This window comes from Takifugu flavidus, chromosome 1 (genome assembly GCF_003711565.1).
Source record: "Takifugu flavidus isolate HTHZ2018 chromosome 1, ASM371156v2, whole genome shotgun sequence".
Classification (NCBI taxonomy): Eukaryota; Metazoa; Chordata; class Actinopteri; order Tetraodontiformes; family Tetraodontidae; genus Takifugu; species Takifugu flavidus.
This window is the reverse complement of record NC_079520.1, coordinates 24,385,616-24,401,857: the sequence shown is the minus strand read 5'-3', so window position 1 is coordinate 24,401,857 and position 16,242 is coordinate 24,385,616. Positions and strand designations below refer to the sequence as shown.

The following is a 16,242-nucleotide window of genomic DNA, read 5'->3' as shown; positions in this document are numbered from 1 at the left end:
TTAGCGTTAAGGCCTGTATCGGCAGCAATTTTCGTCTGATTATATTTAATAAGGTGTTAACGAAAAACAATTTCATCATTAATAATCATCCAAGACCTGAGCTGGAATTAAAAGTTAATGTGGGGGGGGGGCTTATTTGGGTGCTAACACATTAGCGCTAAATGCAATGCTCTTATACAAACACTCATCAAGGCAGGAGGAAATCTTTTAATTGAAGCACTTTAAATATTACAAATGCCAAATTACCAAAACTAAGTGTAATGATGATTTTACTAAAAGGGCTTTTAAACAAATGTGTTTCAGCTGAAAGTTCCCCTTCAAATGAAGGGATAAGAGTTCCTCCCAACGGGAACGTGAAAGTGGGCCCCGACCGGATCAACCAGCCGTCGGACACGTTGGTCTTGTGCTGGTGAAGAGAAGCAGGGGATCCCCCGTTGTCAGGCGCCCTGTGATGTTTGTAGCAGCGAAGAAGAGGAACTAACGCCGTTAGATCGTCTGGTTCTTCGTCTCTGTAGGCAGAATTATGGAGCGTGGGCACAGGTCACAATCTCAGAGCGTGCAGTTGAAAACAGCGCTTTTGCCCCCAGCACAAGAATGCTGGTCTACTAGTGGTCCCCAGAGTTTCTAGGGGTAGAATGGGGGGCCGAGCATTTAGCTACCAGGCCCCCCTGCTGTGGAACCAGCTCCCAGGTACGGGAGGCTGACTCCATCGCTACTTTTAAGATCAGACTTAAAACCTTCCTCTTTGAAAAAGCTTATTGTTACTAATTCTGTAGTTTCAGTTACTATTATAGACAGACAAATTATCATCCTTAGGGGGTCGTCTAATTATTAGGTCACATCTTAGCTATGCTGTTATAGGCCAAGGCTGCCGGGGTCCAGAAACATGATCACCTGACAGGCCTCTGTCACCCCACTGGGTCATGGTTTCCTCTCCTAGAGAACTCTAAGAGCCTCAGAAGCTCCTCTGAGCCCTCTCCGCTCACCGAACCCCTCCCCTCCCTCGCCCTCTCCCCTCCTCTCCTCTCCTCTCCTCTCCTCTCCTCTCCTCTCCTCCTCTCCTCTCCCCTCCCCTCCCCTCCCTCTCCCTCTCCCCTCCTCTCCCTCCTCTCCCTCTCCCTCTCCTCTCCTCTCCTCTCCTCTCTCTCCTCTCCTCCTGGTCCTGCTCAAGGTTTCTTCCTGTTAAAGGGCAGTTTTTCCTTGCCACTGTTGCTTGTCTGGGGTTAGGCCCTGGGATTCTGGAAAGCGCCTTGAAACAATTTTGATTGTAAAAGATGCTATATAAATAAAGATTGATTGATTGATCGATTGATCGATTGATTGATTGATTGATTGATTGAGCACAAATGATCAAGTTCCAAAGCAAACAGAACATGATTGTCTCCCGAGTGAAGAATGTGGAGAATGCACTGACATGCCCCGATTATGAGCAGGCACGCTCGGCCCATTAAGGACTCCGTTAATGTCTCATCCTTTCGATCCAGGAAAGTTACGAGTGAACAAAACACTTCAGGGCCCGATGGAACCGATCGGAGGAGCCAGCTCCTCCATTGGCCCCAAAAGACCCTGGAAACAGGTTCTGTTTAAAACGGCTTGAACTAAATCAGGGGTGGGGAACCCTTTTCATATTGAGGGCCATTTCAATTTTTATAAAGTCCTCCGAGGGCCATACTATTATGAACACATACCTAGGGATGCAAAAAAAAGACAAAAAAAGAGTCTATAACCACTGTGTTACTAAGTCTCATGATTGCTGCATTTGAGTTTGAATTATTTATTTAGCACACATGCATATAAAATCACCAAATAAATAGAATAAAATGACAAGTAAAATATGTTTTCATGATCATACAAAACAATAAAAAGAGGTGCAGAGTTGAGGCAAGAGGCCCGTAAGGGCCTGTTCGAGGCCTCTACTCACAAAAACTGCAATACAACAAGATAATCAAGAATATAAATGAAAAGAAAGAAAGATAAAGACAATAATAATAACTAGAAATCACTCGGAGAGCGCAGACCTCCGCCAAGCGCAACAATTCCTGGCATATTGTGATTTCCACCATAAATATTAGTCCCACATATACTTTGACTACATATTTAGATTCCTTGACCATAAAAACATACCGTTACCCACTGGAATCATAACAATATACTGTATGTCCTAGTTCAATAGTTATTCACGAAAAAAATTCACGCTTTGAAACAATTTTACTTTGTCCGGCGCGAGCGCCTCAGCGGCGGCTACGAGGCGCGTTCACGAACTCTCCTTCGTCGTGAGGTTTCAGCTTCGTGGCTATTAATTCACTCACCACAAAACTTGCACGCGTAATATTCTCTGTCGGTACATGGTCGTGTGAAAGCTGCTTGTTGAGCCTCCAAACTCCGGCGAAGAGCGTTAATTTTATCCAAACTCATCTGTCCTTTCAACTCGTCGAGTTTAGCGTGTTGCGCTAAGCATTTTTCGTCCGTGTCAATCAGTCCAGCCCACTACGTACATCACATGCTGTGTTCACTGACCCTGACCTTGACTCGGACATAACATAACCGTCTGTTTTATCTCAGAAAACGGGAAAATATTTCATCTTGTTACGAAAGAAATTTCAGGATACGAAAGGCAAAAATACGCTACCGCTGCTACTCGCAGCTCGCGGAGTTTAGCGAACGGTCCCACTGTATAAGTGCACATATAAAATATAAAAATCTTATTGCGTTGCGGGCCGGTAGAAATGGTCTCGTAGGCCGTATACGGCCCGGAGGCCGGAGGTTCCCCACCCCTGAACTAAATCATAACACAGTCCAGCTCATCACAGACAAAGAAATCCAGCATGTGATCGCGCTGAAGAGCAGCACAGGAGGGCGCGAACGCCATCACGCCACGCGTTTGCTCACAGCGAATCTCGGCATCGGGTTGCGGGACTTGCATCCTAATCCCTTTGTGCTGCTCTGATGTTATTTGGGCTCAGCTCTTGCTCAAGTCCAAATCTCTCGCTGCTAATCCCAAACTCGTTTGCACATCCTTTAGGCTCTGTGCTTTGAAGGCGGTATCGAGCTTTACATTTAATTAAAAATTGATTGTGATTCAAAACGAGCTGATCTGATTCTTTCGTAAATACAGCAACGCTAGCTAAACACATATCTGCATTCTAAAATTAGACTGGTGATTGTACTCGTATGATCTGAACTGGGGTTATCGTACTGCATCAACAGCACATTATACAGTTCATTTCCAACCAACAAGTCCCCACTTTCTGCTAATTAGCTTATCTCACAGCATGGAAGTCAATGGAAAGTGTTAGCCTGCTTCTAAGGACTCCTGTTTACTTGTGTATTTACCATGTTATACCATCAGTATTACCAAGTTGTGCATTTTAACAAACCAATATGGGTTTTGGTGCACCACCAAAATTTTAGCTAAGTTAATTAACAATTCTTTGCGTATGGCAACTGTCAATTTTCTCTTCTTACATTGTGCAAAGCATTGTGTTCGTCAGTCCATTCACACACTCGCACACTCACACCCAGGGGCAATTAAGGGTCTCCAATTAAACGAATGGGCCTATTTTTGGACTGTTAGAAGAAACCAGATCAAGAGAGCGTCCGCACGGACCTCTGGCAATGAAAGGAATCAAACCCAGAACCTTCTCGCAGTGTGGCTGGATTGATATGATCAAAGATTTCATCATGCTTATAATGTCGTTCAGCAGAGGTGAAAATGAAAGGCTGAAAATGGCCCAACGCTCAAATCAGCGCACGTTCAGCTGCTTTTAAGAGACATTAGAAAATGAGATCAAAGGTCAGGAGCCCAAGTGTGCTCTATGATCTGGTGAGACATCTTCTATTTGGAGTTAGAGCTGGATAAATAGAGCTACTTTAGATGGACTGAAGCTGCAGTCTCAAACAAAGATGACGCCGTTCGCTGCCACTACCTCTTACACGCTAACTGAGCTGTCAGCTAGGGAGCAGAAAGCAGATTGCCTTGGAATAGTGAATGTTGTTGTCATCTCTCGGGTGGAAGCTGCTGAAAATTTAATTGTAGCTTTTACCATCTCTGCTACTGACAATAAAGCAAGGTGTTCTTTGGAGGGTGATGTGGCGGTAATGGATATGTGCCACAGATCTCAGAATCAGTGCCTTGCTGCGGCGGACCTGCAGCTCTGTGTGCTTGTGTTCAATGATAACGATCTTGGGTTTCACTCAAAGGCGAGTTACAAACTGTTCCTGAGAGACTTGAGAGATGTGGCAATTGAAAGAAATAGACGTTATCGAAAATCAGGATTTCAGGGGATACAGCGACGCCAAGCGGCGACTTTGGTAACTGCGGCCTCTTGTCTGTCAGCAGTTTCAATAAATTATTATTATTACCCCCCCGCCCCCCCATCCCACACACATACACACACACACACACACACAAACACACACACTTTCACTGAGACTATCCAGTGATGGAGGATTACATGGAAAAAGGATTAAATAACTCAAAATACTGGATGATCCATGAAATTAGAGCTTCCCCCCACTTTGAAGTCTCACCGTCCTCACCCTCTTGTCAAGCCAGATTTGTCTCCTCGGCATGCGGCGAGCATGAAATACACCATCTTCTCCATCGTTTCCGTTACATAAAACTACAGCGCTTACGGTCGCTATGACAACCGGTGACAGCGAAGAGGAACGCTGTAGAAGGTATACAAGAAGGAGCCATGTGGAACAGAGCCAAGGTCACTGGAACTGTAGTGGTAAAGCAGCATAGACAGACAGACAGACGGACTAATTCTAGAGACTGGTCAGACTGGTTATGGTGGAACAAAGCAGCTAAACAGAGTTGGGATATATTAAGATTATACTGGAAAAGAGAGCTGACATGAAGTGTTTTATTTCATATTTTTGTGAGCCTGGAAATGATGCCATCAGACAGCCGAAAGTCTCTTTTTACTTCTCGTAGTAGAACCAATTATCAACTGCAGGAAGAACAAAGTAAACATGTTATTTCTGACAGTGACGACAAACAGCAGCTCAACAGAATCAAAAGTTCCGGTTCCCACCTGAGCTTGGAGCTGGGTCTTCAGCTCCTAAAGCGCTCGTCTGGAATGGTGACATGAGGGTTGGGAAGGGGGGGAGGGATTGAAATAAACCTGTTTATTCGAATTTCCTAGTCTCATTTTGACACAGAGCAGTTGAGGAGCGCTCACCGACTGGACCGTAGCCTTGGCGTCTGCAGCGGAGCAGCAGAACGGACTGTCTGTGATGCTGGTGTTGGTGCTGGTTGAAAGGAGGAAGAAAAAGATCACTGAGGTTCACTTTTGACACTCCTGTCCTCAAAATAACGCAGAGAAAAACATTAAAGGGCTCGGAAAAGCTTTCAAAGGATGAAAGAAATTGAATTATTGAGCTGATCCACAGAACTTGTGCACTCAGGGCCTAATTATCATAATAGAAATAGCTCTACTACCTCCTTCCCACATTGACTGTGGCATAATGTGGCCCTCTGTTTCTATTCTAACTCTAAATCTGCTTCAAACTCACCAGTTCAACTCGCCAGCATCTGTTTTCTTGGAGACCAGCGCCTTCCAAAACTCATGGGTGTCCTTGACCGTTTTAATGGCAAAGTCCTGCAAAAATAGGGTTCGATTCATAAGAAATGAAATGATTTTTCCCCCCAGTTTCCTTTAGGAGGGAAGCTGAAAATGGCGATTGTTGAGCAGAAGGTTGGAAAATATTCCTGATGTGCTCATTCCTTAAACGTTACCCTGTCTTTGAAATCTCCGTTGAAAGCAAACTGGTTTTCAGGTTTCCCGTCTGGGACTTTGTATCGTCTGAACCAATCAACAGTCGCCTCCAGGTACCCGGGTTTATTCCGCCGCACGTCGTCAATATCTGCATCACATTGGCAGGAAGGAAGAAAGAACCCTGAAAGTGCTACTAGCTTGTGCATCTGCTGATTTTGCTGTTGTGTCTCTTCCCTACCGTTATACTCGGCAGCATCTGGGTCGTCTGTATTGATCACAATGACCTTCCAGTCCGTTTCTCCCTCATCAATCAGAGCCAGTGTTCCCAGCACCTTCACTTTGATTACTTCCCCTCGAGAGCACACCTAAAAATTGAAGGTATTGTGTAAAAGGCTGCAGAGAAATGGGCTTATATGTCTTTTCCTCCCCTCCTCAGTGGTGTTCCACCTTATTTCCTATGTCACATATGTCAATTGGATCATTGTCCCCGCAGCATCCGGTGTCGCTGTCCTGGTGGTTGGGGTCTTCCCACGTCTGAGGGGGAGAAGCACCTTTAGAAGATGGAGGCGAGACTGGAGAATATTTTGGGGGCAGAACTTGCCTGTGGAATGGCTCCATAGTTCCAGATGTAGCCTTTGTGCGGAAACACATTTGCCACGTATCGAAGATTTCCCTTCTTTATGTCTTGCTTCAGCGGATTAAGAGGCTCTTTGGTAGCTATCTGACAGAAGAAACAACCTCAAAACAACTTGCTGACAGGGGCAAATAAAATATGTCTTTTTTTTTTAAAGGCAATTTAGACACCTGCAACCTGCATGTTGCAGACGAAGGCAGAGGAATGTATCTTAAACCAAAGGAAGTCGTTTAATTTGGGTTACACATCCATTTATATTCTCTGAGAGGGCAAATCTGTTCTGACTGCTGATATACTGATATCGGCCGCTAGAGGGAGACAAATATGCTTTAGCCTCGAGAAAACTTTTATGTCACCATCTTTACTATTCAGCTGTAGCTGAAACTAACACGTTAAATTAACACAGATTGGGGTTTTTTAAAAATATATATAATTAACAAAAGTATGACTTGACAACATACTTCGATCTTTGCATTTGTCCACCTCGGAACCTCCACGACAGCATGAAAGATATTCTGCAACAGGATCATAAATACAAATTGGACTGAGATGCGAGTATTATCTTTACTCTAAGACGTATGCTTAATCACACATAGAATCAATTTTTTTTTAAAAAACAGCAGACCAATGCTTTGTAGAGATTGATAACAGTTAAAAAATGACTAGAATCCTGGTAAGTAAAGAATCTGACCATCAGAGGACATGGTGATGCAGAGAACAGGGGGTGTGAAATATGCACATAAACACAAAGAAACTGTTGGAATCGGCTCACCTCCTCTTCGCTGGCATAGATGGGAATGTCGTGAAAAGGTGAGATGTGTTTGCCCGCAGAGTCTTCTGTGGAAAGTCAGCAATCCACTTTTTCAGCACAATTATGAATTCAACAGTGAGGTGACACCCTCGTGGTGCTGGTGAAACTGGTGCTCTTACTGAAAAAGACCCTGTACTCTGCGGTGTTGGGCCTTCCCCTCTCCTCGGTGGTGAAGCTCATGTCTGCTTGTGTTGTCAGACTCCTGTGTTCTGACTGAGACTCCTGACAGTCTCAGTGACAGAAGGATCAGACATGCGCAGTGCCTACCCGGAGGCTTACACCTGACAGCTCCCTGCAGGTGCCCCCCCACCCGTCTGAAGTGTTCCAGATGCCTCCCCCGCTTTTCCTTTGACTAGCAAACACCAGCACACCGCTGGAGAAGACCGCTGTGTGAATTTTCGACTCTTGCGTGTGAAGCGATTTGTTTTTCCAGCTCTGGCCCTGCTGTAAGCTGTGGCTCTTTGCAGACCAAAACAGATGGAGCTGACTGGCGTTAACTGTAAACCAATTAACAGGGCAGGATTAGGAGGCTGGCCCATGCTGTGAATGACTTGTTGAAGTGCCCTGTAACTATTTGAGGCTATGTTTAGAAGGATGAGACTATGTTTAGGATCAAGAACAGCAGAAGGTATATGTAGGGTGGAAATGTTGCATAAATGTGAGATTCCGGGGTCATTTAATAGAGTGCTTAATAAAAATAACATTATGCTGCAGTAATTGTTTTAAATCAAGAGCAATGATGAAATAAAGCTAATTTGTTTCAAGATATGTTGTCAAATTAAGGAATACATTAGGACACTTTAGGGCATTCGCAATATTAAAGTTTAGAATAAACTTATTGTAGATATGAAAAGAGTCACTTCACTGTTGCAAGTGTATACACTTTAATCTTAAAAAAGTTGCATGTTTCACAGTATTTAGCAAACATAAATAGGCAATTGCACATATCAATTCAGATAAAAATGTTCTTTGAAAAGAAGTTCAAGTTTATAGCACAGCGGCTGTTTCTGTTTCATTCTCAAATAATCAGGCACACAAAATCATCCTCAAAATCATCAATACATGAAGGCACATTGCATCCCATCTATGGCTGCATGTATCTAATATGTGATGAGTTTTATGACTGTGTGGTCAATATATCAAATTTATGAGGGGACTGGAGAGCAGACAGAGTATTTGAGTCCAAAGGATTTGATCTGACATTCAGCCACTTGAGCGCTGGCATCTCGGACAATTTATCCACAGGTATTTCTGTCAGGAAAAGACAAAACCATAAATAAAGCTTGAATTTTGTTCCACGTAAATGAAATGCTCTTGCTTTTGGCAGGGAATCTTACCAGTGATGCGGTTTCCTTCCAGGTTAATCCTCTCGAGTGTGGCTATTTCAGTAAGCTTATCAGGGAAAATGGAGAAAGTGTTATTGGCCAGACTGATGGAGGTCAAATGCTCCATATCTGCCACGACGTCTGGGAGTTTGGTGAGCACGTTACCCTGCAGGTCCAGCTCTGGAAGATAATTCCGGATTCGGTGTCAACAACTCACATCAAAGGCAGATAATGAAAGATTGCCAAGTTAATGAGGCGAATCGGTGTGTATTGTGCTGCACCTCTTAGATTAGTGAAGGTTGAAAAAAACTTGCTGGAAATAACCTTCATCTCATTGTCAGCCAGAGTGATAACACGAATGTCTTCGGAGACACTCCTCAGGACCTTGAAAACACCATCTGGGAAAGAAATGAGCTTGCAGTTTGACAAATCTGTGGAGAGGAAAAAGATAATTAGGAGATGGCAGTGGGTTATCTGACGCCACCTGCTGGTCGAATTAGATATCACACCAACAGTGTTGAATAAGGACTTCATTTATATGCTGAAACTACTATAAATAAAATGAAACACAATGGAAATTACAAGGTCCAAAAGAGAAGGATTCTTACCTAAATAATCTTTCCCTTCCTCTACAGTCGCATTAATCCTCCGGGCCACTTTTGCAACTGCTTCAGCCATTTTTCTTCTATTTCTGTTTCTATGGGAGATCAGCGAACATTTGGTGACGCTTCAAATTTGACAGCAAAATGAGAATAGGAACAATTACAGATTTTTTTTGGTGATAAATATTCCAAAGGTTAAAAGTCATTTCCACAACTATTTAACAGTTATTAATTTCTGTTCATGTTCACTTAAAAAGAAGTCGTTGAATCCGAATTCATATTAAAGCGCGGAGAAACGATTCAATTTTTTATTATACTTAAACACATGTTCAGCCTGGTGCATTTTATAATATTTTAGAATTGTGTCGTCACAAACCGTTGAGAACACACCGAATTATCCACTCTCCACACGTTATTGAACACAGCTTGTCAGCTGCTGGAGCTAGCTAACGTTAGCAGCAGCTGCTACAACATTTAGATTTCGTCAGTGTTTATTTTTAGACTCGAAAAAGGCTGCCTTCCCGGCTGTTCAAATCGTCACCCAAAACACCCTAAGAGGAATAATCCTTCTATTAACATTGAAGACGCGACCTAAAGCCTGCTTCTTGACATAATGCTAAGCTATTATCAAACAACCGGCTAAAGGCGATGGAAGTAACTCGAGACTGTCAGTGTTGCGCATTTAATTTGCAGACGATGGAGCGCAACTGATTTGTAAAAAGACCAAATAATAAAACGCTACAATTAAAACATTTAAAGACTTGTGCTGTCTTACCGTTCAGACCCGAACAACTATTCCCAGCTTGACTAATGCCTCTGGAAAATTCCTGGTTAGTCGGTGTATTTTAAAAGGATTTGAATACAATGAGCTGAATGGATTTAGAAGAATAGAACTTAGGTTACTATTGTTAAACTGCAACTTTACAGTATTTGCTGGACACTCCTCCTATGCTACCGTGTGGTAATTGTAAAGAGAATTTTGGCCATGAGTCACATTGGATGACTCAGTTCAAGAACCTTTTAGACATTGTGTGTTAATTTCTGTACGTCCGTACGTTTTTGTTGCAGCATATAATAGGGCTCCACAGAAGAAATGGACCTAAATCAAATCCCAAAGTAAAAAACAATAAAAAGAATCTGATTAAGCTTTAAGATTCGACACGTACAAAAAAGCTTCATTTTTTCTGTCACTGTTTAAAAAAACTGGGATCCCACATAAAACAATAAGTGATCTAAAATTACAAGTACATCACATATGTAAATGTACATAAATACATTTTTAAAAATATTTACAATAAATATACATTAGTTACACAATTTGTGTAAATTAAAAACAGTGCTGGAATATTGCATTTCATGTTGACACTGATAAAAAACTGAAGGTGATGTTCGACTGTGTCTCCCGCACTCAGCTAAAATCTTCAGTGGAGTTTGTATTTCAGCACATTTTCCAATATTTCCTTAAGAAACCAAATCCCATCTCTGCAGATAAATCGGCTCCACTCTTACAGTGCACACTGACAAGTATCAAAGAGCTTTCCACCCCCCCTCAGGCTAAGTGTTTTCATTGGACTTCTGGGAGTTCGAGCCATTACTGGCAGCCGCATTCATCCACAATCATGTCTTCGTGGTGCCGCAGCAGCATTTCTCCGTTCTCGTAGTACAGCATGCTTAACGGGCTCATTTTGGTCGGGGCGCAGCAGGGAGATGTTACTCTTTCAGGGTGGTAATGCTTCAACAAACTCTAGAAAGCAGAACAGTGGGGATTTAGAACAAGAGTGGCCTCGAAAGCTCATTTTCATGGTTTGTTTAACAGAATTTCTTTGCACTTTCAGCTGTCAGTACAAGACATCATGAGAGCAAAGTTAAATACAAAATTGGCTGTTTTCTTTGCAACTCACCTGCATGTAAGCATGATTTGTCGGGTTTAAATCTTCTCCCAGGGGACCGGGGCAGGAGCCTTCACAACGGTAGGCGTTATATTTCTTCGGAAAGATGATCCACGACCCCCAGCCGATTTTGTTGAAGTCCACGCGCAGGTCGACTCGGCGGCACAGGGTTTTATCGCCTCCTTTTTTGGGCGTCATCAAGCTTCTCACCGTCTGTTCCCTGTGCCCGCGTTTGCTCCTGCGCCTCCTGGGCCAGCGGGCCTGTCGGACTTCAGCGGCGGACAAAAACTTGGATTGTTCGGCTGTGTGGAGCAGAGTCGCCTTGGCCTTTGACTTCTCGTCAGAGCCGGTGTGTGAGAAGATGACCAGCAAGGCCCGCTCGCTCACGTCCTGCTCTCGTGCCCCCATCATGTAGACAGACGTGTCGAGCAACAGCCCCCTCTTTGTCTTTGCCTCTTTCATCCTCCCTGGCAGCCTCTTGAGTTGTATCGCCGCCGCCGCCGTCCTGCGCCTGAGCCAGCTCAGCAGCGGCGCCGTCACGTTGAAGACCTTCCAGCTGTGCGATGAGGTGACCAACGACGATTCGGCGAGCAGCCCCACCAGCTGCTGTTCTTGGCAGCCCCTGTGCGCGGGACACATGTGGCTGTTCTGGTGGAGGACCTCAACGGTGATGTTGGCGGCGCTGTGGGGAAGCCGGATTCTCAGCTCTGCTGCCTGGATCTGCTTGTCAGCTAGCAGAGCGTGGAGGTCAAAGGTCGCAATCCAGCGTCCCTGTCTGTGTGTCAAACCTAATGGAGCAAATGAATACGCTGAACAGGCTGCACAGTTTACGTCAGATGTAATCAGCAGGTGTGCTAAAATCTGGATAAATGTGAGACATGTGGCCGACTTTGGCAACCAAAACGACAGAAAGACACATTTTTGGATACGATTGACCAGCGAGTTGTAACTGTTAATTACTGCCAACATGCTGAATATGTTGTAATCAAAATAAATGTAACTCATATTTAAAATAGAATATTAGCAAATATGGAAGCCATAAAGGAAAAGGCAACGAGCTTTTTGCCAAAATTGTTGTCTTGCTTGGACAGTGTGGACGTTGAGCAAATTTAAGCAGCATGTACACAAAATGAAGCCATTGATTTAACACATGGACCTATAAATTATAATGATTATGGTGCTTGCTGCATATCAACGAGGTTAATCAATAAGGTGCTTCGCTTTTATTAGCATTTCCAAACCATTACTTTTTTGTCTTGCTAGTCTGAGTAATGAGTGCTGGACGTCATTCCACCTCCTGATCAATGCGTGTATTGATGGAGATCTTATGGCTCGTTAAAAAAAAAAAGAATCCAGTCAATGTTTGAAGACGAGCTGCGCCCTCGCAGGTCTCTAATGGAGGACCTCATTGTTATTCAACGAACAGGTGTGGCTGGAATTAATCTGCGGGATTAAAGCATGCACGGTGTTTCATTTGCGCATTGGCCTGCACTCAGCCGGACTGTTGATCAAGAACAGCAGCAGCGGCCCCGGAGGAGCGCGTCATTAATCCACTCAACGCAAACACGGAGCCGAAACCCGTCATTTAACACATCCCTGCCTCTCCCGGCTTCTGCATATCCTCAGTCAAACAAATAGGTAATAACTCTGACACCTAGCAGCGATGTGGAATTGGAGCGCAGCAGCGGGGAGGGCTGCGCTCTCGTTGGCTGCTGGTGCCATTAAATCCCCAGCTCTAATCTAATCAAGCCAAGTGTGAAAAAAGAACTGAGGGAAGTTGTTGATTTGACTTAACAAGAGATTTGTATAGGGGGACGTCTGGCGAGATGTCCAATCAACATCACCTATTTAAGGGGAAAAAAGGAGGTTTGCTTTGAGAATTAGACAGAGAATTTCACAGGCTGATCCCTTCATGGCGACCTCCCCCCAGAGATTTGGGATGTGGTGCGAGATGTGGATTGGGACCCTCTGTGGTCGTCTGGGACCGCAGCAGCTTTGACAAGGCGTCACTTGTCCCATACAGGAGCCTGTGCGCAGTAAACCTCTAGAATACGCGCGTAATTTTTTTTCTTGTAAAAATCAGGATATATTATGGAATAAAATCTTACTTTTAGCCATCACGCTCTGCACGGTGTCCGCGTGTTGCGCGGCTCTCCGCTCCAAAGTATCCAAAGGCCTGGAAAAGTTCGATCGGAAGTTCCTGTAGAGGTGCATCATGTAGGTCGGCAGGTGATACGCGGTGGGTCGCTCCGGCGCAGAAGGACGCAGCACAGGACCGGGGTAAACTCCATCGTTGCTCCTCTGACTCCCGTGAGCCAGCAGCAGGAGAGCAGATGCGTTCAGGGCCAACGCCAGCAGTTCCAATGAGCGCATATTGTTTTTGGGGTCGCTTAATGACAGGTTCCTCTTGGGATAGGGGGCGTCTTATATACTCTCACCCACCCCCTTTCATGTTTAACAAGTAGTCGAGAACATTAAAGGAAGTTGACATTCGTCCTCAAGTCGTGTTACCTGACAGCTCATCATCCATTCAGGTGGTAATGAGGCGCCTGCGTGCGTGTTTACAAGGAGAGCGCCTCTTTGTTTGCGCCATGTTCTTCGGGCTTCTGCGGCCTCGATCCCCATTTTGGGATTAATTGTTACAGCTATTTACCTTACACTAATTGTTAGGCTTTTCCTATAGTGCAATACAGTCCACTGAATACCATTAAAACTGGATAGCGGGACAGAAATCCTCCGAGCTGAGTTGCATTACTCTATTTTTCTAATTTGTAGTAATTAAATCCACTTATTTCGACACTTCAAAGATCCCCTTAATACTTGCTCTGTTGCAGGTTTTTAAAACATGTATTTATCGTCATGTATTCAAATTATTTATCCAATTAAGCGTCCCTGCCTTATTGATTTATTTCAGTGGTGTTTGCAACTTATATATCGGTGTGCTAACTTTTCACAAGCATAATACATTCAATAAAACTGAGCTAAATAGGGGAACATAGTTCAGACAAGGTGAACGGGAAACAGCAACCCGATCTGTATCACATTAGAACTTCCTGTTATATAGTTAGATTAGCAAATCTCTGTTAAAGATCATATTATCACATTCTCCCCCCACTGTGGTCACAGTTAATAAAGGTGTAAAATAGGCCGAATGTAAGCATTTTAATTGTGAACGTCAAATATGTGCGTGGCAATATTGCAACTCTCGCCACAATGTCACACAAACCGTGTTTTATAGCATTTTAATAAACTTTGAATGTATATGATGTGATACTGGTGGCGTGAGCGTGGATGTGCGCATGCGCGGCTCTATTCGCTCGGCGAAAACCTTTTCCTCGTAAATTTCCCCAGCGAGGTCAGCAAGTAGGGGGGGAAAAAAATCAATGGATGCTTTTCTCTCAGAGGCATAAAAAGAAAGCGGTGCACATCCTCCATCCTCTATCCACCACCCACCGCGGCGGACACCCAGACCCGCAGAAAACCACTTTTCCCGAGAGTCGAACGCTGTTTTTTGTGCGCTGAAATGGTGAGTAGCTCCCAAAGTTCACTTAAGACCCTGTTACGCGAACAGCCGAGGCTCGAACGCCCAATTCGCGACTGGTTTTCCGTCGGAGGACTTATTAAGTATGCATAACAAGTGTGCGCATTTGATCAGGGAAGCATTTGACTTTTTCATGGCGTTCCTGGTGTTTACGCGCTTGATGGGCGCATACATGTGCTTGGCACCCCCCACCTCCCAGGGGTTCCCGGGACTGCAGCGGATTGTGCAGCTCCTATAAACAGCTATTGATTTGTTTTAGGCGCAAACACTGATGGCCAGATATTGACTCACTGGGTGGAGGATGTTAGGCAAACATATTACTTTCATACAAAAATGCGCTTTTAGTCTCATGGTACATCAACTATAGCTCTCTATGGTCCACGGATGTGGAGCCATTTGTGGCTTTTAAAATGAGAATAGTTGTAACACAATATGTTTTCATTTTGGTGGACAAGTTGATAGATCCCAGTGGTGTGACTTAAAGTCACGTTTTTAAGATTTTTCAAAAGAATCCTTTTGCCATAATATTGGCCATTTACACCTGGCTTATTGTTATCAAACTGGAAGATAAATGATCCTTTTTGCAGACTTAATGAGGCTAATTATACCGGCTGAACGTTCCTATTTAGTTCATGTTATTCTTATCTAATGTCAGGGTATTTTCTCGATGTAATTTCAGCGTAGTGGTTATGAAATCATCTTTCGTATATGTTCCTTTATTTGTAACATAGGAGGCTTGTAATGTGTGATGGGGTGGAAATATACGAATCTAGCTTAGAATCATTAAATCAACTGTTGTAATATTAATGTCCATCCTCCGCTGAGGTGTCATTTTGGGAAATTGTACCAGGCAGCAACACAAAGCCCCCAAAACTTTGATGTCTTTCTCTCGTGGCCTTTGTTTGAGTTCACCCTGTGCACCCTTGGGGGGGGGTTAGGCTCGCTTCCACATATCACTTTACTCTGACATCCCTGGGGGAGGACAGAAACTGGCCCTTTACAAAGGAGGAGCAGCTAAAGCTGCGAACATCACAATTAATCAAGATTTGAATGAAACGACCTGATGAATGGACACCGGATCATAAATGATTAATCCTGGTTTTATCCCGATAAGAATGGAGCAAAAATGTTAATGTTTGCAGGTGATTCAGGTTTTTTTTCCCCAGGCAATTTAGTTCATACCAAGATTATGAGCTGATCATATACCAACAGCTCAGACTTTAATGCAGTGCCTTATTTAGCCACAAGGTGTCACATTTCAGCATTAAATTGTTAAACTGCCTGTAATAAATATAATTGCAATCTCAGTTTGTTTTTAACTTCAATGTTGTTGAGAAGATTTGAAATATGGTGTCACTCCAGCCATAGAAGCTGCACTTGGACATCGTTTGTGCACCATCTTGTCCTTTCCTGTTGCCAAAGGCTCCCTCCTATATTGGCCTTTTGACATAAGACATGTGCCAGATCTCAGAGAGGGTTTAGACAAGAGATGTGATGTGAGCCACATGTTCCGTTTTTCTTTTTTCCATTGGGGATGTTTGCACAGAGGAAGTTTTGCTTCGTCTGTCACGGAACATCCTCTTTTTCTCTGCACAAATGCCACCTATTTTGAATAAATGTCCTGAAACGGGCCAGTCAGGGTGATAGAATCTGTCATAATTATTTAATTTGAACTCCGTTTCATCGACCCTGCCGGATTGCACGCCTTTGCGATCTG

The 16,242-nt window shown here is 43.8% G+C and overlaps 4 protein-coding genes across 6 annotated transcripts in view; 1 reads left to right on the top strand and 3 right to left on the bottom strand.

Moving 5' to 3' along the window:
* Window positions 1-4,854: 4,854 nt before the first annotated feature.
* Window positions 4,855-7,634, bottom strand: ppa1a (inorganic pyrophosphatase 1a). Its single transcript, XM_057025898.1, has 11 exons — window positions 7,288-7,634; window positions 7,130-7,194; window positions 6,819-6,872; window positions 6,325-6,444; window positions 6,171-6,257; window positions 5,962-6,088; window positions 5,744-5,871; window positions 5,521-5,606; window positions 5,187-5,256; window positions 5,040-5,079; window positions 4,855-4,955 (listed from the first exon to the last, which is right to left on the bottom strand). Exons 1-11 carry the CDS (start codon window positions 7,346-7,348, stop codon window positions 4,927-4,929), a joined length of 867 nt encoding a protein of 288 aa, XP_056881878.1. The 5' UTR covers window positions 7,349-7,634; the 3' UTR covers window positions 4,855-4,926.
* A 401-nt stretch (window positions 7,635-8,035) lies between these two features.
* On the bottom strand, window positions 8,036-10,042 carry lrrc20 (leucine rich repeat containing 20). 3 transcript variants are annotated; one of them, XM_057025996.1, is made up of 5 exons: window positions 9,871-10,042; window positions 9,102-9,190; window positions 8,775-8,924; window positions 8,506-8,673; window positions 8,036-8,419 (listed from the first exon to the last, which is right to left on the bottom strand). In XM_057025996.1, exons 2-5 carry the CDS (start codon window positions 9,169-9,171, stop codon window positions 8,286-8,288), a joined length of 522 nt encoding a protein of 173 aa, XP_056881976.1. In that variant the 5' UTR covers window positions 9,172-9,190; window positions 9,871-10,042; the 3' UTR covers window positions 8,036-8,285. The 3 variants fall into 3 exon arrangements, with proteins under 3 accessions (XP_056881976.1, XP_056881985.1, XP_056881968.1); XM_057026005.1 differs by lacking the exon at window positions 9,871-10,042 and adding an exon at window positions 9,486-9,765; XM_057025988.1 differs by lacking the exon at window positions 9,871-10,042 and adding an exon at window positions 9,472-9,764.
* A 117-nt stretch (window positions 10,043-10,159) lies between these two features.
* On the bottom strand, window positions 10,160-13,621 carry ndr2 (nodal-related 2). The gene is made up of 3 exons (XM_057025847.1): window positions 13,093-13,621; window positions 10,997-11,772; window positions 10,160-10,839 (listed from the first exon to the last, which is right to left on the bottom strand). Exons 1-3 carry the CDS (start codon window positions 13,355-13,357, stop codon window positions 10,687-10,689), a joined length of 1,194 nt encoding a protein of 397 aa, XP_056881827.1. The 5' UTR covers window positions 13,358-13,621; the 3' UTR covers window positions 10,160-10,686.
* A 689-nt stretch (window positions 13,622-14,310) lies between these two features.
* pald1a (phosphatase domain containing paladin 1a) overlaps window positions 14,311-16,242 on the top strand; it is a 33,963-nt gene continuing 32,031 nt past the window's right edge. Inside the window, exon 1 of the mRNA XM_057025755.1 lies at window positions 14,311-14,510. The gene's annotated coding sequence lies outside the window, so the exon portion shown is untranslated. The remainder of the gene's footprint in view (window positions 14,511-16,242) is intronic.